The sequence below is a fragment of the Mastigoproctus giganteus genome, chromosome 9 (assembly GCF_048544385.1).
Source record: "Mastigoproctus giganteus isolate SK-2022 chromosome 9, ASM4854438v1, whole genome shotgun sequence".
Lineage (NCBI taxonomy): Eukaryota > Metazoa > Arthropoda > Arachnida > Uropygi > Thelyphonidae > Mastigoproctus > Mastigoproctus giganteus.
Genome location: NC_143583.1, coordinates 207,781,360 through 207,808,088, shown reverse-complemented (window position 1 = coordinate 207,808,088; position 26,729 = coordinate 207,781,360). Strand labels below are relative to the sequence as shown.

Below are 26,729 nucleotides of genomic sequence, written 5' to 3'. Positions count from 1 at the left end.
CTGAGCAATGCAGACAGGCTGCCATGGCAGTTCATGGGATTTTGTCAATGATATATATATATACATATATTTTTTTTTATGAAAATCCCAAACACGAAAGGTATCAAAACCTATAGTACTTAGTACCGTGCATGGGTTGAAGGAGAAGTATGGAGGGAGGGGGATGACGGAAACTTTGCTCTAGAGACTAAACATGGGTTTCACCACTTCAAGCCTCCAATAAGCAAAGTGGTGGTATTTCACCGGTTGATGAAAGTCATCTACCACCTCTATAGGAATTTTGCTAGCAGGGAAAAGAAGGTGATTGTCCCTCTGTATAAGGCAATGGTCAGGCCACACCTTGAGTAATGCGTACAGGTCTGGAGCCCCATTTTAGGAAGGATGTAGATTTGCTTGAGCGTGTACAGAGAAGGGCAACAAGATTGGTGAGAGGAATGAAGGGATCTTCTTACCAAGAGAGGCTTAAGTTCTGCAAATTGCAGTGGCTGGAGATTAGGCACCTGCACGGTGATCTGATTGAGGTGATAATGCCTTGGATGGGTTGAGCACGCTGAATTCTGATGGGATCCTTCCACTTGTTCAGATTACGAACCTAAGGGGGCATAAATTCAAATTAAGAAAAGACAGATGTAGAACAGATGTGCGAAATTTGCCTTTAGCCAGCAGGTGGTTAATTGCTGGAACAAACTTCCATCTGTCGTTGGGGAAGTTGATAGGTTAAATAAATTTAAGGAGGAACTGGACAGGCATTTGGAGGAAATGGTGTGATTTTTTTTTTTGGCTGATGCTGCATAAGCTCAAACTTTCTTTCTTGCATCACATGCCACTACTACCACCCCTGATGGTAGTTACCTCTTTGAGTACATCCCACTTCAGCACAATGTGATCAAGGGCACCTAGTGGTTCCTTTCTCTGGAGATTCTAAATACATAAAGAATTATTACTGATAATCAGATCAAGAGTATTACTCCTTCTAGTTGGTTCCTGAACATGTTGATGTAGAAAACCATCATCTAATAAATACACAAAAGCCTTGCTAGAGTGAGTGACCAACCCACAAATTCCAGTCAATATCCGGGAAATTAAAATCCCCCATTATAAGACGCTGATTTACTGGCCCACTCTGTTTCCCTGTACCGATTTTTATTATACTCATCAGAGTCATTATGCCTATAACACACTCCTCCTCTCAATTTTGATTTCCCAGTGCTTATGTCACACCAAACTGACTCGACACTGCACTGTCCAGCGATGTCGACTGGTTGTACCTCCTTAGATTTTGTGTGTTTCTTAACTAATAGCATAACCCCTCCTCCCTTCTTATCCTTCATCTTTCCTGTACACATTGTATTCCACAAATTCCAGTTCGGCATTCCTTATAACTGTGTGACACCACATCTCTGATATCCCAACAATATCTGCCTTTGATGTTTTGACCCAACGCCTCAAATTCATCAAATTTATTTACCAAACTCCTAGCATTGGTGTACACACAAGTTTACATGCACCTGTTCCTATTCTTAGCTACCCTAACCCAACCCATGTGTTTATTTGTATGACTCCCAGCAGTCTTTGAAATCCCCTGCTTCTGTTTTCCAGGCTGCTGCTCATTCCAATAGAAGCAGTGCAAAAATCACTTTCACCTCTGCAAGCGGCTACAGTCAATCTATTAGTCCGTGTATCCCCCAACCTAGCAGTTTTTCCAACCGACCTAACTCTGCCTCGATAGCATCAGCAAATATTCTTGCACCCTTTAAGTTTTAATTAACTGACAAGACCACTATACCTGCTTTCCACTTCTTAATAATCACAGAAAAAAAAAAATCGTTTAATTTAAAAGGGAAAAATATCAAACACACTTGAAATGCATTGCATACATTAACCTGTATTTTTAACTATAAAGGCTATGTAATTCATCTGTTCCATTTAATGATATCCTAACATCATTTTTTTTTAACTTACATAAAAATAAAATTTGATACAAGACCCAAGGTTGAATATCATTGCTATAAACTACCTTTGCAAAGTTATCCGTCCCTCTGCCACTCACACACATTTATTTGGATAGTTATATATAAAGGAGTTGGCATTTCTAAAGGGAAATATTTTTTCGTTAAAAAAAAAAAAGAAAAAAAAAAGTGATTTTGATTACGACCACCACTGATTTAAGTTAAAAGAAAAGCACCTGTATTTAGATGTCATGCAATTTTCGATTAATTTTTATGCTGCAATCCCTAATGAAAAATGTGTACCAGCAATAAACCATCCAGTTAACCATGATGGTCAAACTAATTAATCATCAGTTAAAAACTTAATCATAATGTTTATGACTGCCCTCTTAGTTCAATAAGAATAAGGCCATCTGCAACACACTGCATAGACATCACATTTTATCATTTCTACTTTCTAACAAACAATAGAACACAATCACCTTTCTTTTTCCTCTTCCTTTCATTTTTTGATGGACTGTTAATGGCACTTTCTGCAATCCTCATGTCATCAAGTTTCAGTAGAACTAAAATGAAAATATCTAAGTAAAATTCAAATAATTTTTGAATGATTTATATTCACCTTTAATTCTGTTGTTATTAAGCATAATATTTAAGACTGTGAATGACACTCAATTGTGATAAGTAATGATGGAGTTATAGTAGTTTCATCACACTAACTTTAATTTCTGCCATCTGCGATTACCTTGACTCCAGCCGGTTTGTTATTTTTATTGCTAGCAACACTAGCAGATAATTTACCGCTACATTCACTACCAGCAAAGATAGACATGTATCTTGTTAATCAAACACAAAATTCAAGCACAATAGATAAAGGGCAACATCAATAGTGCAGCCATTTACTTACCGATAATTATTCAATGTAATTTATTTTTATTAGTTACATTATTCTTATTATTCTGTTATCCCTTATGCCAGTGATCAAAATTTGAAATCAAAAAAACTTGGCCCCAAGAAGTTAACTAAGTGACTATCTCCAAAATCACTCTAGTAATCCATATAATGTAGATATGTATAACATAGGATGTAGAGTTGCTAGAACGAGTACAAAGAAGAGCAACAAGATTGGTGAGTGGAACAAAGGGGGTGCTCTTACCAAAAAAGGCTTAAGTTCTGCAAATTGCAGAGCCTGGAGAGTAGGCATTTGCGAGGTGATCTGATTGAGGTGTATAAGGCCTTGAATAGCTTGAGCAAGCTGAATGCTGATGAGATTCTTCCTCTTGCACAGATTCAAATTGAGGAAAGACAGTTGTAGAATAGATGTGCAGAAATTTGCCTTTAGCCAGGGGTAGTTGATTGGTGGAACAGACTTCCATCTTTTGTTGTAGAGGCTGATAGCCTAAATAATAAGTTTGCTTTCTTGCCTCATATGCCTTTACTAATGCTAATAATTCATTTATGTCTCTTCTTTCCTCTGCCTGGAATGCTCTTTGAACTTAACCAAAAAACTAAACAAGCTTTTAACCTGATTCCTTTCATAATATGTTTTATTTAGCAGTAAAATTGAAAATAAATAAATAATAATAAAAATTTTCGGAATTATTTTCAAACCCTGAGCTCCCAGTGAAACTAACTTGCCATTTACTTTGGAGAGAAGACAATTTCTTAGCTTTTGCCTTCACAATTGACTAACTGGCATGTTCATGGACAACTTTACATGGTAGTTTTCAGATCCAGATAATTTTGTGCAATAACTGTATTTTTTTAAAGGACAATATATTCATATATGTAAAATATTATAAAATTGCATTTTTACCCAGTCCACTGTGCTGACACCTTAGCCAGCAGTGAAAGGAGCCAAGGGATAGGTTTTTGTAATTACTTCGATACTGTTGTGCATTCCATCAAGGTTTGTGAAATAGTGGAAACAGGGAGACATTTTTTGGAATTGTAACTGCAGCTGCAAATACAAGGTTTCCTGTGATATACACCAGTGGATCATTAATAGGCTCCTGACTGACTGTAGTCAAACTCTGCCGGATATTGAAATGCATTCCAGTCAGCCTGATCCAGGAATACTTCAAACGTTCTGTGTGGAATAAAGCTGTGTATGACTGGTGGCACTGGCCCTAAAGTCCTATGACATAGATTTTGGAGATTTCCAAAATATCAGAGGCTTCTTCGGTGTCCAGGCAGACCACGACAAAATGCTCATTTCAGATAAAAGCATTCCATATACTGAATTCTGCCTTAAAACAAACTTTTCAGAAGTTCTGATTCATCTTTCATTCATTAATTCATCACTGACTTAGATTGTCAACACTGTACTAATCAACTCTGAGTAATTTTTGTAAATGTCTTATCAAGGCTCAGAGATATCAACAAGTTATGTGTATCCGAATGATCCTTGCCAGGTTTAAGAAAGGTCGAGTATTGGGTGGCACAAAAACGAGCTGGCCTGTTGTTGCAGGAGTGAAGGTTTAATGGTGCAATAGCTACTATGGCCAAATCAGGCCTGTTATGTTGGAGTGTTGATCAATATATTGGATTAATAATTTTTAGGTTGGTTGGTTGGGTTGGTTTAATGGAAGTTTATTGGCACAAGGGCAACTAAGGCCAAATTGTGCCTGTCACAGTAATTCTGCAAATGATATATATATATATATATATATTTTTTTTTTTTATTTTTATTTTTTTTTTTTTTTCAGTCATATGTCAGATAAGTTCATATAAATGAATTTCTTTTAAAAAATTAAATAAATCGGAAAAATTTGCGTTATCACTGAGAATATGATTCATCTCTAATGAACTGTTTTGAGTTAAAACCGATTTAAAATTTGTTAGTCGAGCAGCATGATTGTAGGGACACTCGAGGAGAATGTGTTTCACTGTAAGTAGGGCAGAACAATGTCGACAGTGAGGAGGTTGATCTCCTGTTAACAAATGGAGGTGGGTCAGATGGGAATGGCCAATTCGTGTCCTTACAAGGACAACCTCTTCTCGTCTGTTTAATCGCGAACTAGATTTCCAGTATTGTGGCTTTTGCTTTATTTGGAAAAGTTTGTTATGGGTCTGTTGCTGCCATACTGATGTCCATTGGTCAATACATAACTGTTTTATGATGAGTTTACAGTCCATATAAGGAATCGAGGCAAGTGAAGACACTGGGTTGATTGGATTTTTTGCTGCTTGATCTGCTTTTTCATTTCCCTGGATTCCAGCATGCCCGGGAATCCAGCAGAATCTTACGTCTGTGTTATGCTCTGTGAGATTAATTAACTCTGCTCTGATTTCTTTCAGGATAGGGTGAGAGTTCGGACATTTATGTTGTAAAGAGGTTACTGCACTTAAGGAATCGGTATAGATTATTATCTCTTCATTAGACCTGTTTTTAATGTGTTCGATAGCCATTTTTATTGCATGAAGTTCAGCGGTGTAAATACTGCAACTTGGGAAAAGTTTTTGAGAGATTGTACAAGTGGGAAGAACTACTGCAGCGCCCACATCTGTATCAGATTTGGATCCATCAGTATATATTTGCAGACAGTGTTTGTTTGCTGATGCATGAGATAAATGTAGCTGCTGTATATTTTCATTGTTCAGCGCCTGTTTTCCCCATTTTCGAAAAAAGTCATCACATAAAGTTTTAAAAGTGGACCATGGAGGCTCTATTTCTCCGGTATCTTGGTGGATATTGTCGAGTGGGACATTCCAATACTGAGCAACATAGTTCAATCTGATTCCAGCAGGTTTATTTTCATTTGGTTTATTCCTGTAGAAATTTATGAAAGACGGGTTAAAGAGGTAAGGACAGATAGGATGTGAGGGCATACTCCGAAGTTTTGCAGCGTACGTTAGCAGCAGCATCTGTCTCCTTAAGGATAATGGAGGTTCATGTGCGTCAATATATAGACTATGCACTGGAGATGTTCGGAAGGTACCTAGAGCTATTCTAAGTGCATTATGTTGAACGGTATTTAGGGACTGTAATGCTGACTTTCTAGCTGAGTCATATACAGGTGCACCATAGTCTAGTCTGGATCGGATTATGGTTTTATATAAGTGAAGAAGGGAGTATCGGTCAGCTCCCCAGGATATTGCAGAAAGAACTCTAAGGATATTCATTTTTTCCAAACAAATAGTTCGTACATGCTGTATGTGTTTCAGGAAGTTTAATTTCTTGTCCAATATTAAACCTAGGAATTTAATATTGTCACTGACTGGAATAGCATGATTTCCAAGGTGCAATTCAGGATCAGGGTGCAGTTTTCGTTTCTTGCAGAAGTGTATAGCAAAGGTTTTCTGAGGAGATAGTCGGTAGCCATTTTGTAACATCCATGATTGCGTTTTGTTTATTGACAGTTGGAGTTTCCTTTCAATGGAGAACATATTTGCGAGTGACTGGATATAGTAAGATCGTCAGCATAAAGATAAGTCTCTACTGAATTCGGGATGGCTGTTGTTAGAGTGTGTATTCTAACTGCGAAGAGTGTGGCACTGAGGACTGACCCTTGTGGGACTCCTTCCTCCTGTATGCAGATTTTCGAGAGTGAACTTTGAAAACGAACCTGAAAGGTTCGATATTCGAGAAAGCTCTGAATTAATGATGGTAAATGCCCCCTTAGTCCTAGGGCATGTAAGTCACGAAGGATGCCATGACACCACGTGGTTTCAAAAGCTTTCTCTATATCTAAGCTCACCATGACCAAATGTTCGTTCTTTATGAATGCATTTCGCACATTTGCCTCAGCCTTAATCATAAGATCTAGGGTAGACCTATTTTTACGAAATCCAAACTGATCGTTGTTCATAGTAGTTTGAGTTTCAAGGTACCAGGTGAGGCGACTGTGTACCATTTTTTCCAGAGTCTTACCCAGACAGCTAGTAAGTGAGATTGGTCTATAATTATGCGGGTCTGATTGGTCTTTTCCTGGTTTTGGAATGGGTAGAACAACAGAATGTCTCCAGGAAATAGGAAAATAATTTGCAACAAATATTCGATTGAAAAGTTTTAGGAGGGAGTAACGTGTGTCCTCATTTAGATTAGGTAATATATGCCGTCTGGACCAGGTGCACTATTGGCTGAATTTTTTAAGGATTCTTCTAATTCATACATGGTTAGTGGTTTATTGTAAGAGAGGGCTGACTTCGTTCCGAAATTTATTTTATATTTTTCAGTTATTGTTTTGGCTTTTAGGAAAGTTTGATCATATGCGGTTGAGGCAGAATGGTGAGCAAAAGATTCCGCGAGGATGTTTGCAATATCCTCTGGAAGGGTTATCTCCTGTCCTTTATAGACAATGATTGGGGAAGGAATTGAAATTGATGGAAACTTACCAGTAAGGCATCTTATTTTCCGCCAGATTAGTCCTGCACTTGTGTCTTTAGTGACAGATGAAGCAAAACGAATCCAAGATTCCTTTTTAGCTTTTCGCCGGGTGTAGCGGGCATGGGCTTTTAGTTTCTTGTATATAATGAGATTAGCAGTGGTTGGATTTTTTCGAAACTGATTCCACGCCTTGTTCTTCTCTCTCTTAGCAGTGTTACATGCAGAGTTCCACCAGTAGTTTTTGTGTTTGGATCCTTTATTTGAAGTTTGAGGAATAGTAGTAGCAGCAGCTGTCAATATTTGTTCTGTGATGTGTTTAACGGCATTATCTATGGAGTGATGTTGTATAATATCATCCTCTAGTGTAATACTGGATGCGTATTTATTCCAGTCAGCTTTTGAGAATTTCCATTTAGGTCGACTGCTTACTGGTGAGTTTCTTCTTGTACAGAGCTTACAGATTATAGGAAAATGATCACTATTTAATGGGTTCTCTGAGACTCTCCAATCGAAGTCTGGAAATAATGTGGGTGAGCATATTGACAGGTCTATAGCAGAGGTTGGGCCTGTTGGAAAATGAACATAGGTGTGGGAGCCTGTGTTAAGCAGAGTGAGATTATTCTTCACAAGAAAAGCCTCTATCGTGCGTCCCCGGTTGTCTGTCTGCAAAGATCCCCATAACTGGTGATGCGCATTAAAATCGCCCAATATGCAGAAAGGAGAGGGTAGTTGTAGGATAAGGTCATTTAGTTCAGTTATCGAGTAGTTCTGATTTGGCGAGATATATATTGATACAAGTGTAAGCGTTGAACCAAGAGCAAGGCGTACTGCAACAACTTCTAATGTGGTTTGTAGGGGAATACGTCTGGAAGGGATTTTCCTGTCAATCAGTATAGCTACACCACCATGTGGAGAGATCCTGTCATGCCTGAATATTGTATAGCCTTTAACTGAAAGTGTCACTTGCGGAGAAAGATTCGTTTCTTGTAGACAGATGCCTACTGGATGATGCTGATTTATCAAATCGTGAATATCGTCTATGTTGCTACGGAGGCCTCTACAATTCCATTGAATCAATTGATCCATTATTTAGTTTTTGAAGTATGTGTTTCTGACTGTTTTTTAGAGCCAGTCTGTTTATGGCGATCCAGTTTTATTTTATCTTTTCTCGGGAAAGTGGGTCGTGCAGTATCCATGTCTGCTTCAGCGTGTATTTCTAAAACGGTTTCATCATTATGTGTTTTGTCATCGGTTTCCATATCTGCGGTTAGAGTATTTTGCAGTTTAAGATTTCTTAGTCTTTCAGTATCTGAACTTGATGGAGTAGTAGTTGGTGGTACGGTGACTGGGGTATTATTTGCTTGGTCTTTTACTTGTTCTTTAGGGGACTCCTGCGGATTCGCTAGAACAGCCCGAGCCCAGGCGGAAATGGATGTAGCTGGAGGTATGGACACTTCAGTTTGGGTTCCTTCTGATTTGTATTTTTGCGTTGCAGCTGCATATGTAAGTTTCGGTACTGTGAGCAAAACTTGTTTCCTTGCTTCTTGATAAGTCACTTTGTTTTCTATTTTGTATTTCTGTATCTTCTTTCCTGTTTTCCAGGTTTCACAAACTTTTGAGTAAGCTGGATGGCTACCGTTACAGTTTGGACATACTGGTGTTTGTGCTGGGCAGTCTGTCTGAGTGTGTTCCTTGGATCCACAGTTGGGGCACACTGAAACCCCTCTACACGCAGTTTAAGCATGGCCAAATTTTTGGCACTTGAAGCACCTGAGCGGATTTGGGATATAAGGTCGGATATGGCAGTTCAGATATCCAGCCTTTACTGTGGCAGGAAGGATTGGTGTTGAAAAGGTCAGTATAACACTGCGTGTCGGAACCAGTTCACCATCTTTCTTGATTTTAATTCGCTTGGCCTGTATAACCTTTTGGTCTTGTAGCTCTTGGACTAATTCCTCTTCAGTAACATTTAATAAGTCCCACTCAGAGAGCACACCTTTGGATGAATTTAGGGTGGCATGTGGAGTTACTGTGACAGGAATATTCGCAAATTTTGGGATTCTTAGTAGGGCTTCAGAGTGCCTACTATTCATAGTCTCTATAAGTAGATCTCCGGAACGGAGTCTTTTCACCATTTTAGGTGGTCCGGCAGCATTCTCGAGACATTTCTGGATAAGAAATGGAGAAAGTGCACCTATTGGTTGACTTGTTTGGGAATGTATTATAAGAAACAGAGGTGATTCCTTTTTGGAAACTTCTGTTCTTTGTCTCTTAGGATGGGAGGTGTCAAAATCAGTTTGATCTGTCCTTGGACAGGTTGAGGCACGAGGCTCAACAGATGGATAACTATCTTTGTGATCCATGTCAGCTCCTTTTAGCCCCTGGCAGAGAGCCTTTTCTGCCAAGGTTTCCGGCCACGCCACGGGGAGGCAGGAGCAGTGCCGCTAGAGTGACCAAGCGGTGTAAGTTAGTTTGTTAGTTTAAGGAAAGAAAAAGAAAGGTGGTTTTCCTTTCTGTAACTTACTTACAATTCGTAAGAGTAAGTTAACAATAAATAACTTTAAACGTAAGAAAAACTTTCCAAATTAACAAGAACTGTCGCAGTGAGAAAACGCTTTGTAAATAGCTCAGAGAATCGCTTGATCACGATAACGCTTGGCACCCGGGGCCTAATTTTTAGGTATGCAAAATATTCTGATAACTGACTCTTATTACTGGCCTCATTTCAAATAATATGAGTCAATTGGAGTGGTTCATGTAAGTTGAGTAGTGATCTGAAAGATGCAATTCTGGCTCAATATGCACACTCAGTGAGAATATGCTTAACAGTAAGAAGCAAACTGCAGTGTAAACAATGTGGGGGAAACAACCTATAGCAATAAATAGAGGTGCGTTAAATGTGTATGACCAAGTCGCACTGTCACAAGCTTGACCTCTTCATGTCTGTCTAAAACGAAACTGGATCTCCTCAGCTGCAAGGACAAGGATTCTGTTTTATTTCAAATATTATCTGTCTGTTTATGCCACATATGAGACCACAAGTCAGTACATGTCTGCTGTATGATTGACTTGTAATCTGTATACAGAATGTGGATGGAATCAAAGCCAGTTGGGTGCTTTATTGCTTGCTTGTTTACTGGCATTCCAGTGTGCCTGGGTATCCAATAAAACTTGACTGTTAGTTTATTTTCATTGAGATGATATAACTAAGATCTGATTTGTAGCAGAAGTGGATGGCAATCCTGCAATTTATTTTGTAAAGCAATAACTGCACTTAACAGCTTAAAGAAACCGTGCTGGTTCTTGTTCATTGCCAATCAAGATTCTAGATACCACACTGATCGATTACAGAAAAATTTTTTCAATGTTTTACCGTGCAACTGCTATGGGATATTGGTCAACAGCTTCGTGGATCTGACTGTTCCTTTTGTAGTTTAGGAAAGGATAAGACTATAGGGTGGCACAAAGAAAGAGGATGGTAACCTTCTGAAAAAAATCAAGTTAAAATATATCAGTAGAGAGTTCAGCGCTTACCTGTCAAGGTGATGAAGCCTGAGATAAAATATCTCATTAAGTTTTGGTGCACTGTTTGATGATCAGTTTATGGAGCTTGCTAGCTCAAAAATTGTAAATAGTCAGCTGTACTAAGAGGTAGTATTGAAAATCAGCTTATACTTTTACACATTGGCTTTTCTTGTTTAAAGGCTGGCCCATATGTTGATGTGGCTGAGATTTGGGTAAAGGTTTCTGTCTGGGTATTTATATTTTAACTGGAGAAGAAAGTTCTTTGCCATTCCATCTCAGAATAGGTTTTGATACAAGGAGGGATTTACCATTCAGTTTTTTGATTTTGTTCAAAAATTTTCTATTATTAATATTCTTTGTAATAGTGGAAGCAAATCGAATTTGTGACTCTTTTTCACATATAAAATTCCTTAGCTTACGTTTCTTTAAATTAATCAGGTTGTCAGTTGGATACTTGCAGAACAGATTCCATGCTTTGATCTGCTCATTTTTAGCATCATGATATACATCATTACAGCACGTGTTGGCATGTCTGTGAGGACCAACTGTGGTTTTGGGTATAGCACAAGCTGCAGCTGTTATTATCTGTGTTGTAATATGATCAGTAACGTCATCAATAGGTTGGCAATTGACCACATCATTATCAAAGGAAATAGCAATGGTAAATGACTTCCAATTTGCCTTGGAGAATTTCCATTTTCTTCAACTGTCTGTGTGTAATGTTATCACTTCTCGGTCTTCTGGCTTAGCTAGTGTTGTATTGTGTGCAAGGTTCTGTTCGTTTGCAAATAACTGGGTAATGGTCACTGTTCAGTGGGTGTCTAAAACTCCCCACTGAATAGTTGCTAACAGTTTTGGTGAGCATACTGATAGATCTATAGCAGTAGATGTTGACTGGGGCGGTACATCTGTCAAAAGGTAACGCAGATGTCCTAAGGCGAGCTCAGCGAGGAGACAGAAACCTCGCGTAGAGCAAAAGGGCAAAAGCTGGCTTGATCTTGATTTTCAGTACGAATGCGAGATCCTGCTTGTCAAGGATTATACTCATCTGGGGATAATTCTCACATTGGATGGTGTCCATTGATGGAAGCTGCAAAATAAGATCCTCCAGATCTTTTGGAACGAATTCTTTGTTCAGGGAAAGATATATAGAGACTATCGTTAAGGTAAATTTCGAAGCAACCCATACCACTACAGCCTCTAATGCATTCTGTAGTGAGTGGGATATATTCGGCAGGAACTCTGTTATCAACAAGAATTGCTAAGTCTCTTCTTGTTGAGTTAGTAATGTTTCTGTCTTATTGGTAGACAGTAGAGTTTTTAATCACTGGAGCCACTTGTGGGGTTAGATTTATGCCTCTTGGTTATATTTATGATCTTGATAAGATCATAAATATCAAATATGTTGCAGCACAGACCTTTACAGTTCCACTGTACAATTTCTCCATTTTTAGAGATTGTATATAGGTCTGTCTGTTTTTCATATTCAGCCTGCTTGTACTAACCTAATTTAATTCTTTCTCTTTTTTTTTGGAAAGGTAGGACATCCAACATCTATGCCATCTTCAGCATGCACATCTAAGATTAGCTCATCCGGAAGGGTGCCATCATCAATATCCATATTTCCTGAGCACGATTGGTCTGTCTTTGTGTCGTTGATTCTTTCAGTTTTACACATTCAGGCACAGTATCAGAAACAATTGGTGCTACAGTTATTGAAGTATTGCTAGGGCAGTTAATCTTATGGTGTTAGGTAGGGGTCTGCTGTGTAGATGGGAGCACGGATCAAGCCCAACTGACATGAATGGGGTACCATTCATTGCTGTTTGTGTTGCTATCAACTGATATTTCTGGGTTGATGTAGCATAAGTAAGTTTTGGCATGTCAACTTGCTTCCTAGCTTCTTGATAGGTAAACCTTGTTTTCAACCTTGTATTTTTGGATCTTTTTTCCTACCTTGCAGAGTTTGTAAGCTTTTGAGTAGCTTGACGTTGGCCTTTACAATCAGGGCATTGTGGTATTTCTGCAGGGCACTCTGCACTGCAGAAATAAAATACTACATTTTTGGATTTATGGTTCGGGCAGACTGTGTCCACTCAACATACCTGCAAGTGTCCAAATTTTTGACGTCTGAGTGGATTGGGAATATAGGGACATATGAGACAATTGAGATATCGGGTTTTGACACACAATGGTAAGGTTGATGTACTAAATGTAAGAATGTTTCTAGTGGGAAAGGTTCATCAACTTTTTTGTTCATTATTTGTTTTGCCTGAACGACTCTTTGATCTCTTAATTCCTGAATATCTCATCTTCAGTGACATTCATCAGGTCCCACTCGGCAATTACTCCTTTGGAGCTATTTAATGTAGCATGTATGGTAACCTGTATAGGTATTCCATCAAATGTTGATATTTTCAGTAGAGCCTGAGAATGTTGATGATTAGCTGCTCAAATGAGTAAATTTCTAGATCGGAGTCTTTTAACCATTTTCAGTGATTCAGCCACGTTTTCTAAACATTTCTGAATTAGAAACGGTGAGAGTTAATGTATAGGTTTGGACAAAAAAAGAGTGTAATATAAGGACTGTTGGATATTCCTGCTGTTGCTCACTTTCTGTAGTCTCTTGGATTGAGATGTGTCGTGTTCTGTATCATTCAGGTCATGAGATGAGCATCTAGGCTCACGTGCTGGGTAGTTGTCAAAGTTCACGGTTGCTCCTTTTAGCCACGGCAGAGGAACTTTCTTCTGCCAGGTTACCGGCTCTGCCATGAGGAGGCAGGAGCAGTGCTAACCAGTGACCAAGTGTTGGTTGGTTTGGATATTTTACTGGTGCATCAGCTTCTATGGCTATAGTGCACCAAACTTAATACTTATGGTTTATTCACTGATGTCGTTCATTATGATTTTTATATCAAATTATAGGAATTTATGCATTTCAGAGACTAGAAAACTTCACATATATTAGATTTATCTGACAATATTGTCCATAATGAAAATATGTCCATTCCTTTTAAGGATTTAAAGGCAACCTGATGTTCGTGCTAAGTTAGGGCAGTCAGAGCATAGAAGTATTCAGCGCGGAGCAGATAGGAGTGGGTAACATTGGTGTGTCCTCTGCTCAGTATACCTTCTTGTCTGTTGGTTCTTGTACTGGTTTTCCATTGTTGTAACGATGGTTTTTATCTGTAATAATTCACCAGCATGCTCCTGCCATTTTTGTTGCCACTGTCTTTTGCCGTTATTTCAAATTGCAATTTTATAGTCTAGGTATGGTATTTTTATGGTATTGTTGATCAGGCTTTCCGCTCGTTTAACTGCTTGGTTTGCCTGTTCATTGCCATCTATTCCTACATGTCTGGGAACCCAGAAGAAACTTATTTTTTGCTTTCGCCTTGCTAGTTTTGTTAGCATTTTAGGGCTTGCAGGGCATTAAATAAATCCATGAAGATTATACTGCTGAGTATCTTGGTAAGCCATATATGGTTTATGACTAGTTGCATAGCCCCCAATTCTGCAGCATAAATGCTGCACTCTGTTAGAATTACTTCGGAGATGATGGTATTCGAGAACTTGCCAGCTATTCCTACCTTAGTTTCTCTTTTCAAACCATCAGTGTATATCAGGGTGGAATTGCAATGTTGGACTTTGTAGGCTACATGTAACTGCTGGAAATTTTGCTTAAGTAAAGAATCCTTTTCCCAATTATACATATGGAGATTGTATGTTGTTTGTATGGTATCCCATGGTGGATATGGAACTTTAGGAGAAGTTGCTATCTGGTTGAGATTTAAATTATGTTGCTGTAGTAGGTCTTTTAAATAAATACCTGCTGGTTTGTTGGTATGTTTGGAAAACATATTTGGATGCACTCTGTATATGTTTTTCAAACTTCACTCATGTAGGATTGTCCATATCAGGTGGTCAGGTATTGATTTTATCTTTGCAGCATAGCATAACAGCAAGTTTTGTCTCCGGAGTTGCAGTGGTAGTTTGTGAGCCTCTGCATATAGGCTCTGGACCAGTGATGTGTGATATGCTCCTAATACTGTACGTAAAGCACGATGTTGCACTGGCTCAAGCCATCTCAGGGCACTCGGTTTGGCTGAGTTATATACGGGTGCTCCATAGTCTCGTCGAGATCTTATGAGGGCTCTGTTTAACTGCAATAAAGTAACTCTATCTGCGCCCCAGGTTGTTGCCGATAAGACTCAAAATATTTAGTTTCTCAAGGCAGTTTGTTCTTAGTTGTTTTATGTGTTCTAAAAAGATCAGTTTTTTATCAAGAATAAGTCCAAGAAATTTTATGGTTGGTTTGATTGGGATTACCTGTCCATTAAGTTTTAATTCTGGATCTAAATGAAGCTTTCTTTTCCTACAGAAGTGCATGCCTATTGTTTTTTGTGTGGAGATCATGAACCCATTTTCTTGAGCCCAATTGATGACTTTGTTAATTGCACCTTGTAATTGGCGTTCTATTGTTCTCATGTTTTGGGATTGGAAAGAGATACTGAAATTATCTACATAAAGAGCTGTATTTATGGTAGATGGTATATGTTGGCTTATTGAGTTTATTTTTTTGTGCAAACAGGGTGGCACTGAGGACCCTGTGGTACTCCTTGTAGGAAAACTTTTGAGAGTGTAGTTTGCTTTCGTACTTGGAAGATTCAGCGCTGTAAAAAGTTCTGGATGAAAATGGGGTTTGATTGAACTGGGTTTTATTAGATCATTAGCAACTAAGGCTACTTTTTTATGAACCAAGTCATAAAAAATGTGAAGCTTTCAGTAACCAAATGAATTAGGTCACTAAGTTAAGATATATACAGTGGATTACAGTTATTTGGGCCACCGGTTAATCAAGGCAGCCGTTTATTTGCGGCAAATCTTAAAAAACAGAACCCAATCGAGAAAATAGCCAGGGTTTACTTCGCTTAATTGGGACAACATGCTGTTTAATTGGGGCAGGAGACCGCAGCACTCGAGATTACCCTACGATTGTCTTCGACCGCACCACGTGGTTCGGTCGGATTTCTGGAGGTCACAACCATAAAACAATAAAAACAATTAGCAGTCACCTGTTTATTGGGCTTTACTGTTAGTGCAATCTATCATAAACGGATAGTAAACTAGATCTTATTGAATTTGTGATAATACCGACATCTGGAATTCTGTGGGTTATTATGGTGAAATGTGTTTACACTTCCATGAAATCTTCAATCATGTAAAAAAATTTATTTTTAGAACCTTCTCTTCATTCCTATTTTTAAATCTCCGTAACTTGTTACTCTGTTCTCACTTGCGCACATCGTGTTACTTGCAGCAACTTGTGTGTGCCGTGTTCTTTGTTATTGATTGCTTGTCTTTTTACTGTTTTAAATTTTAACCCCCCACTCACAAATGTCGAGAACAGAAATGTCAACCAGTTAGTATGTACATATTACAGTACGTATTAATTATTCTGATTTTCACGTATCATTTAATTATTTAATTGGTAAGGTAATGAAAGGTAAATTTGTGCTTAATATAGCTTTACTGTTGTAGCCTGTGGATAATATTCCTCCTATTTTCGCTAATTAGAATCGCTGTTTAATAGAATTAAAATTCAATTCACAAACGTGATCACAATGACCGGCAATTACTACACATCGTATAGCAAACAGTACTTTACTATGATGAGTTTGTTGTAACGTGATTTGATTGTACAGTGAACCAATTGTAAAGCGGGGGTCCATTGTATTTTTTAATATTTACGTGAAGCTTCGGATAATTGGAGCAGCTGCTTAACCGGGCCAAAATGCACTAGTCCCAATGTGTCTCAAATAACCGGAATCGACTGTATAATAAAACAGGTATAAAAGACATATCAATAAAGAAATAATAAAGGGTAATTTTTTTTTAAATATGAGTAAATAAGTTTATTGATTGTAAAAAGCTAAAAACAGCAGACATGTTGGTAATTGTCAGAAAAAATGTGACTGAGTGTATAAGGCTCAGCCAGATGACTAAAGGGTGTAAAATATAAAACAAGTTTGTGTCTAAAATGTGGACACTCAGTTAAATTGTGACAAATAGTTAGAATGACTTCTTCGTGCCTATTCTTACGGAAACTCGAATTTCATGACTGAAGTTCATGTTTTATTTGAAACAGTTTATTTGCTTACTTCATTTTACTAGATTTGTGACCACTGAGTGTTGAGAATTTGTTTTATGATATTATTATTATTATTAGCTATATGGTGCAAGGAAGCCTGAGGCTTATGCTGCACCAGCTAAAAAAAATGTCACAATTCTCACACATAGTAGAATCATCTGCCCTTAGCAAAAAGAGCATGAATAAGATGACTATGTCCTCTGTGGAGGTGAGCTAGAGGTGGTTGTTGAATTTTTTGGTGCAAAGGCAACTTTGGCCATATTGCACCTATCTATTAATATTATGTGACAATGACACTGACGTTCCTTAATTTCGGTTTATTTTTGGCTAAAATATCCTATTAGTTTTAAATAAGTAAATATATTTTCAATGTTGGAGTTGCATGCCTAGGATTTGTGATAAAGTCATGAAATCCTGAATATTTATAGGGAGATGGAAGGCTGATTGTCACACCATGTGATATTGCACACATACCTGGCTGTCCACATGGTGCAACAGCAAACGTGATACATCGGAGCAGACAACCTTCTTCTAATCACTCAAGGTCCAGTTTCGATGCTTACGAGCCCATTGTAGGTGCTGTCACTGGTAAACCATGGTTAGCATGGGCACTATGAGCAGCCTGTGACTGTGCAGCCCCCATTTTCAGCAGGGTTCGATGTACTGTGTGTTGTGGCACATTACTCCAGTCACCAGAGAGTTGCACCACATTTGCCCTTCTGTTGCCACGTACCATCCGGGAGAGCCTTCACTCACCTCGAGCATCAATGAGCCATGGTTGTCCAACATCACGCCGGCGGTTCGTGGGTTTCCCTCCTCGGACCACTTTTGGTAGGTACTAACCACAGCTGACTGTGGGCACCCCACCAGCAGTGCCGTTTCGGATATGCTCTGACCCAATCGTCTGGCCATTATAATTTGGCCTTTGTCAAACTCACTTAAATCCGCTGTCTTTCCCATCTGAAGAACAAGAGTAACACTGATTAACGAAGCTCAGTATCGGGTGTTTTTTTATACCGTGTCATGATCCACACCGTAGTTCACCTACAGTTGCTTCGATTTGCATAATGACTCACTGGTCAATGTTTTGGCTCATCGGTATATAATAGGATTATGACATTATCTTTACTAGCGATTGTTCGTTAAATCATCAATAAGATAGCAGGGACTTAATTTCGAAGGCTATTAGGCTTTTCATTCCAACTAAGAAATACTGTTCTTTTTTTAGGCCTCAATGGATGCCAGATGAACTAATGAGGCTCGTGGCAGAGAAGAAAAATGTATGGGATGCTTATAAAATATCAGGTGACACAGAAACCTATGGCAGATATAAACTAGTCTGTAATCAAGTCACAAAGGAGGTTACATGGATGAAGGCAGATTACGAGAAAACATTGGCAAACAAAAACAGCAGAGTTCTTTACTTGTGTAAACTCTTGTAGGAAAGCAATGAATCAGATTGGACCACTTAACAGAGATGGGATGACTACTGATGATCATGCTCAGGTAGCCAATAAACTGAGTATTTTGCATCTACATTGACACATGAGGAGTCGTTCAATGAGGGGAGTGCCAGAGGTTTATCAAACTCTAACAGGTAGCTAAGTGATTTTGTAATAACTGAGAGAAAAGTGGAGGAGAAATTGTTGAAGTTAAACATAAAAAAGGCACCTAGGGTGGATGGAATCTATCCAGTTATATTAAAGAGACAGCAAAGGAAGTAAGCAAACTCTTAGCCATAATTTTGAGAGCTTCCTTGGACTCAGGGGAGGTCCCATGGGCTGGAGGTGTGCAAATGTATTACCAATTCACAAAGGGAATTCAAAAGGTGACACAAGTAATTATAGACCTGTTAGTTTAACTTGTGTTCTGAGGAAAATAATGGAATCACTGGTTAAAGAAGCATTGCAGGATCATCTAGACAAGACTGTAGTAATTGTTAAGACACAGCATGGGTTTGTTAAAGGGAGGTCTTGTCAAACCAATTTGATTGGACACTATGATGTGGTCACAAACGAACTGAATGCCAAAAATAATTTTGATATATATAGTTGGATTTCAGGAAAGCTTTTGATACTGTTGCACATGGAAGATTGCTGTACAAATTTAAGAGGTATGGCATTAAAGGTAAGTTGCTACAATGGATAAAGGGATGTTGTTGTTGTTGTTTGGTTTTTAGGAGCATTAGCAACTAAGGCCATATTGCTCCGGATAAAGGGATGATTGATTTAGAGATGACAGAGAGTGGTAATCAACGGACACTGCTCTTCATTGACAAATGTTATTAGTGGGGTTTCCCAGGGTTCGGTGTTGGGCCCATTATTGTTTTGTATATTTATCAATGATATTGATGAAGGTATATCAGGTTTAATGTCCAAGTTTGCAGAAGATACAAAGGTTGGCAGGGTTGTTAATGACAGTAAAGACAGTATGCTACTACAACTGGATCTAGATAAGTTCGGCAAATGGGCTGAAAAGTGGGAATTGAAGTTTAACATTGACAAATGCAAAGTACTGCATATGGGTAGCAATAACCAAAGAGAAACGTACCAACTGTGTGGTACTACACTAAGGCTAGTGGAAAGTGAAAAAGACATGGGATAATTGTGCAATCAAATATGAAGTTTGCTGAGCAGTGCAGACAGGCTCAGGCAGGTTATGGAGTCTTGTCAATGATATATAGAAATTTAGCTAGCAGTTACATGGAGGTGATCCCGTTTTACAAGGCAATGGTCAGGCCACACCTAGAGTACTGTGTACAGGTCTGGAAGACTCATTTTAGGAAGGATGTAGAGTTGCTAGGAGTATAAAGAAGGGTAACAAGACTGGTGAGGGAACAAAGGGGTGCTCTTACCAAGAAAGGCTTAAGTTCTGCAAATTGCAGCACCTGCAAGGTGATCTGATTGAGGTGTATAAAGCCTTGAATGGGTTGAGCAAGCTGAATGCTGATGGGAGTCTTCCTCTTGCTCAGATTAAGAACCTGAGGATGCACAGATTCAAAGTGAGGAAAGACAGTTGTAGAAAATATGTGCAAAAAATTGCCTTTAGCCAGCAGGTAGTTGATTGGTGGAACAATCAACTTGGGGAATGAGAGTAGCCTTGTGCAGGCGAAGCTTTTACGGCTTCGGAAAATAGAGAAGCCTTTTCTGTTTTATTAACTTAAATTGGCGTATTAACTTATTTTCTAGAGTAGCTTTATATTCCTAGTTACGATACTTAGTTTAAATTTTAACTTAGATAGAGATTTTGTAGGTTATTACTTAGTATTGGCAACAGTATCTAAATCCACGTGTTTTACAAGTTTTGCAGCTCTGGCAAACGGAAAGTATTTTAACTATATTTAGCCACTTAATTGACTAATTGTTATATTAAATTATTTTCTATAAGTAGGGTATAGACCTAGTCAAGATCCTTGATTTATTCTGAACTCAGACAGCGAGATTTTGGAAGTTAATTAATACTTAAGTATCCGTAGATTTACCGTTCGTAACACTTGTCGCCATTGTTATACGAAATGTTATATCCCGAGCTAGATAGTTTTAGCTTAGTATAGTATATATTATTATCAATTAATCAGTAAAATTTATTAATCTTGTTAAACTTCATTGTCAATTAAATTGTACTTTTTAACTAAATACATATAACGACTTAGATTTTACAAACATAACATAATTAATTAATACAAAACTTGATACGAAAGTTATATATCGGAACTTGGAGATAATACTCAATACCAAAAAAATATATATAGATACATAGTATTATAACTGTGTTGGGATAAAAGTTTAGGGTTATAATTTTGTACTGGAATTGAAATTTTATTGAAATCATGACCAGCAAAGCAAAAGGCTCAAGCTAATGGGAGTGATGTGGCTGAGGGGAGAACTGAGGGGGGAAGTTGCTCTCTGAATCACAGCCTTTTAAAATACACTGTTTGCTGGATGTTTGTGAAGCAATCAGGTATGGGACATGATAATGCTCCTAAAATCCAAATAAACAACAACAATGGGAGATGATATTGCCAATGGGGATGTCTGTGTGTGCACGATGTAAGGAGTGTGAGGAAATGAGGCGACAACTCAGTGTTGCTATAGGCCTATATGAGAGCTTGAAGGACAGGGTGGATGTCCTCAAAGGATCTAAATTGAGGGGTACATCAAGCTCTCAGCCCCCCCACATCAAAGCCAGAGCTTGCACTTGATCATCACGCAACACAGCAGCATCCCCAAGGCAGAATGCACTGGTCCCACAGAAACTAGTTTGATTTGATTGATTGAATTTTATTAGCGCATTAGCTTCTAAGGCTATAATGTGCCAAGATAGGAACTAGTAGTTGTTGGTGACTATTGTCAGAGAAATGAGGAACATGGTATGTAAAAAGGATAGGTGAAACAAGACCACGGTATGTCTGGCAGGGGCAAAGGTTGATGATGTTGTACAGCAGATATCATCTTTTAAGGGCACAAAAGGGGATATTTTTTTGTACACGTTGGCACTAATGATATTAAGAGTAAGAGACCGGTGGAATTACTTAACAAGTACAGGTCACTGTTGAAAAAAGCCGGGAATAAGGGTTGAATTTGAAAGTGTCTGCAATTCTGCCCAGACAAGATAGGAGGGAGTATATGATGAGAGCCTTGTCGATCAATTCGGCCCTGAAAGGAGTGTGCAAGGCTCAAGGGGTAGAATTTTTTTCAGCCTGGTCTGTACTTGTTAACAGGAGAGACTGCTTCTACAGGGATAGGATACACTTAAATAGAAAGGGTGCAAGAATATTTGCTGATGCAATCGAGGCAGTGTTAGGTGGGTCCGAAAACTGCTAGCTTGGGGTGGTGATTCTTGCACTGCTTCTATTGGAATGAGCAGCAGCCTGGAAAACAAGATGCAGGGGATTTCAGAGATTGCTGGGAGTCATTGTGGTACAAGTAAACACATGGATTGTGTCAGGGTAGCTAAGAATAGGAACAGGTGCATGTATACTTGGGTATACACCAATGCTAGGAGTTTGGTAAATAAATCTGAATTTGAGGTACTGCTCAAAACATCAAAGGCGGATACTGTTGGGATATCAGAGACATGGTGTCACACAGATATAAGGAATGCAGAACTGGAATTTGGGGAGTACAACGTCTACAGAAAGGATAGACAGGATAGGAAGGGAGGAGGGGTCATGCTATTAGTTAAGAAATACACAAAATCCAAGGAAGTGAAGCAAGGAACTGCTCAAAGCATCAAAGGCGAATATTGTTGGGATATCAGAGACGTGGTGTCACACAGATATAAGGAATGCAGAACTGAAATTTGAGGAGTACAGGAATGATAAGACAGGATAAGAAGGGAGGGGTATTGCTATTAGTTAAGAACTCAAAATCCAAGGATGTGAAGCCAGTCGACATCACTAAACAGTGCAGTGTCGAGTCAGTTTGGTGTGACATAAGCATTGGGAGATCAAAATTGAGAGTAGGAGTGCGTTATAGGCCTAATGAATCTGGTGAGTATAATAAGAAACCGTACAGGGAAATAGACTGAGCCAGTAAACCAGAGAGTCTTATAATGGGTGATTTTAATTTCCCAGATATATTGACTGGAATTTGTGGGTTGGTCACTCACACACTAGCAAGGCTTTTTTGGATTTATTGGATGATTGTTTTCTACTTCAGCATGTTCAGGAGGCAACTAGAGGGAGTAATAATCTTGATCTGATTATCAGTAGTGATTCTTCATGCATTAAGAACCTGCAGATAAAGGAACCACTAGGTGGCAGTGATCACAGTGTGCTGAAGAGGGATTTACTCAAAGAGGTAACTACCATCAAGGGTAAAGGAAGGGTTTTTGCTTTCGTAAAGGTGACTATGGTGGTCTGAGACAGTATTTTAATTCTATACAGTGGGACCAACTGATGATGTTACCAACAGCAAATTCAAAATGGGAAGCATTCAGAGAATTAATCTTGAAAGCTACTAGGCTTTACATACCAACTAAGAAATATTGTTCAAGGTTTAGGCCTAAATGGATGTCAGATGAATTAATGAGACATATGGCAGAGAAGAAAAATACATGGGATACATATAAATTAATGGGTGACATGGAAGATTATGACAGATATAAGCTGGTCTGTAACCAAGTCACAAAGGAGATTAGGCACACCACGAAAAATTTTTGGAAAAGGATGCAAAGAAAAACAGAAAAGAGTCCTTTACTCTAGAAAGAAAGGGATGAATCAGATTGGTCCACTGGAATATCGATGGTTCAACTGTTGATGATCTTGCTCAGGTGGCTAACAAACTAAATGAGTATTTTGCATCTACATTCACCCATGAGGAGTTGTTTGGGGAGGGGAATGCCAGAGGTGAATTGAACTCTGGCAGTGAGCTAGATGATTTTGTAATAACTGAGAGGTAAGTGGAGGAGAAATTGTCGAAGATAAACTTAAAAAAGGCACCCAGGGTGGATGGGATCTATCCAGTTATATTAAAGGAAGCAGCAAAGGAAGTAAGCTAACAATGAGCCATAATTATGAGAGCTTCTTTGGACTCAGGGGAGGTACCCATGGACTGGAGGATGTGCAAATGTGACTGCAATTCACAAAGGAGGATAAAAGGGCAAAAAATAATTATAGACCTGTTACTTTAACTTCTGCTCCAAGAAAATTAATGGAGGCACTAGTAAAAGAAGCACTGCAGGATCATCTAGACAAGACTTCAGTTATAGCTCAGGCACAGCGTGGTTTTGTTAAGGGAAAGTCTTGCCTGACCAATCTGATTGGATACTATGATGTGGTCACAAAGGAACTGGATGCAGCGAATAACTTTGATATGATATATTTGAATCTTAAAAAGGCTTTTGGTACGGTTGCACATGGAAGACTGCTGAACAAATTGGAGCAGTGTAGCATTGGAGGCAAATTGCTGCTATGGATAAAGGGAGTGGGACAATGGGTCCGTTGTTGTTTTCGGTGTTTATGAATGATATTGATGATGGTATATCAAGTTTAATGTCAAAGTTTGCAGATGATACAAAGGTTGGCAGGGTTGTTAAGGACACTACTGACGCTATGCTGCTGCAACAGGATCTGGAAAGGTTGAACAGATGGGCTGAGAGGTGGCAAATGAAGTTTAACATTGACAAATGTAAAGTACTACATATGGGAAACAGTAACCACAGAGCAACATATCAACTCTGCGGTACTACACTGACAGTGGTGGAGAATGAAAAGGACCTGGGGGTAATTGTGCAGGCAGATATGAAGTTCTCTGAGCAGTGCAGACGAGCTGCAAGAGTAGCTCATGGTGTCTTGTCAATGATATACAGGAATTTTTCTAGCAGGGATAAGGAGGTGATTATTCCCTTGTATAAGGCAATGGTTAGGCCACATCGTGAGTACTGTATACAGGTCTGGAGGCCTCATTTCAAGAAGGATGTAGAGCTGCTGGAACGGGTACAGAGAAGGGCAACAAGATTAGTGAATGGAATAAAGGGTTGCTCTTACGAAGAAAGGCTTAAGTTTTGCAAATTACACAGTCTGGAGACTAGGCACCGGTGAGGTGATCTGATAGAGGTGTATAAGGCTTTGAATGGTTTGAGCATGCTCAATGCCAATGGGATTCTTCATCTTGCTCAGAATAATCACCTCAGAGGGCATAAATTCAAATTGAGGACGGACGGATGTCGGATAGATGTGCGGAAATTTGCCTTTGGCCAGCGGGTGGTTGGTTGGTGGAACCGACTTCCATCACTTGTTGTTGAAGTTGATAGCTAAACAAATTTAAGGCTGAACTGGACAGGTATTTCGAACGAACGGAGGGGTGAAATGGGAGTGGTGTGTTTTTTTTTTTTTTTTTTGGCTGATGCTGAATAAGCTTGCTTTCTTGCATCATATGCCTCTACTAATGCTAATGCTAAGACAGAGTGGTAATCAATGGTCACTGCTTATAGTGGGCTAATGTTATTAGTGGAGTCCCTCAGGGTTCAGTGTTGGGTCCATTGTTGTTTTCTGTATTCATAAATGATATTGATTTATATGGGATGCATATAAATTATCAGATGACACAGAAGCCTATGGTAGATATAAACTAGTCTGTTATCAAGTCACAAAGGAGGTTAGGCAGGCGAAGGCAGATTATGAGAAATCTTTGGCAAAGGATGCAAAGAAAACAGCAAATAGTTCTTTTCTTATGTAAACTCTAGAAGGAAAGGGATGAATCAGATTAGTCCTCTTAACACCGATGGTTTGACTATTGATGATTATGCTCAGATAGCGATAAGCTGAATAAGTATTTTGCATCTACATTCACACGAGGAGTTATTCAAAGAAGGGAATTCCAGAAATTTATCACTCTAACAGGGAGCTAGGTGATTTTGTAATAACTGAGAGCAAAAGTGGAGGAGTAATTGTTGAAGTTAAATATAAGGAAGGCATCTGGGATGGATGGGATCTATCCACTTATTTTTTTTCTTTTTTTTTGTTAGTTGTTGGTGCATCGGCTTCTACAGCCATAATGCACCTCCCAAAGTTTTTGCATTTACTCTGATCCAAGTCTGAGGAGGCATTAGAACCCGTGACCTTTGGGTTGCCAGGCAGGCACTTTACCCACCCGGCTAGTCCAGTCGGCCTATCTAGTTATATTTAAGGAGGCAGCAAAGGAAGTCAGCAAACCCTTAGCCATAATTATGAAAGCTTCCTTGGACTCAGGGGAGGTATCATTGCACTGGAGATTAGCAAATGTGACCCCAATTCACAAATGGGGGTCAAAAGGTGACATGAGTAATTACAGACCTGTTAGTCTAACTTCTGTTCCAGAGAAAATAATAGGGTCACTGGTTAAGGAAGAGTGGTAGAGAACGAAAAGGACCTGCAGGTAATTGTGTAGGGAGATATGAAGTTTTCTGAGCTGTGTAGATGGTCTGTAAGAGTAGCTCATAGTGTCTTGTCAATGATACACAGGAATTTTTCTAGCAGGGATAAGGAGGGATAAGGCAATGTATAAGGCAATGGTCAGGCCACACCTTGTACCGTATACAAGTCTGGAGGCCTCATTTTAAGAAGGATGTAGAGCTGTTGGAATGAGTACAGAGAAGGACAACAAGATTACTGAATGGAACAAAGGGTTGCTCTTACAAAGAAAGGCTAAAGTTTTGCAAAGTACAGTGTCTGGAGTTGAGTTGAGTTGAGTTGAGTTTTATTGGCGCATCAGCAACTAAGGCTATAATGCGCCAAAACCTTGTCATAAAAAGGTAAAACTTTCAGTGACCTAATGAATTAGGTCACTAAGTCAGGGTATAAAAACAAGTATAAACTATAAAAGACAAAGATCAGTAAACAAGTAACCATAGTAAATGTTAAAATAATAAGATTTTTTTTTTTTTTTTTTAAATGCGTGTAAAAAGGTTTAATGATCTTAGGAAACTAAAAACAGCAGACACATTGTCATTATCGGATAAAATCTGACTGAGTGTATACGGCTCAGTCAGATGGTTAAAAGCGGTAAAACGAGCATTTCTAAAACTGGTACAGTTACATAAAATATGTTCAACGGATAAAATGGTGTCACACTGCTCGCACATAGGAGGGTCATCAGCCCTCAGCAAAAAGGAGTGTGTAATATGACAATGTCCTATGCGGAGCCGAGCAAGAACAACTTCCTCTTTGCGATCTCTGCGTAAGCTGGACCGCCAAGGATGGATCACAGGCTTAATTCGACATAATTTGTTTGTAGTAATCAGTCGATGCCACGAATCTTGCCACTGAGATTGTAAATTATTACGGATCACTTGC

The 26,729-nt window shown here is 38.9% G+C and overlaps 1 protein-coding gene across 1 annotated transcript in view; it reads right to left on the bottom strand.

Annotated features, from left to right (window-relative positions):
* The window catches only part of LOC150081078 (uncharacterized), a 117,011-nt gene that overhangs the window by 66,781 nt on the left and 23,501 nt on the right, over positions 1–26,729 (bottom strand). Inside the window, exon 2 of the mRNA XM_090381104.1 lies at positions 2,432–2,515. Within this exon, the coding sequence (XP_090237230.1) occupies positions 2,432–2,495 (64 nt within the window). The 5' untranslated portion in view covers positions 2,496–2,515. The remainder of the gene's footprint in view (positions 1–2,431; positions 2,516–26,729) is intronic.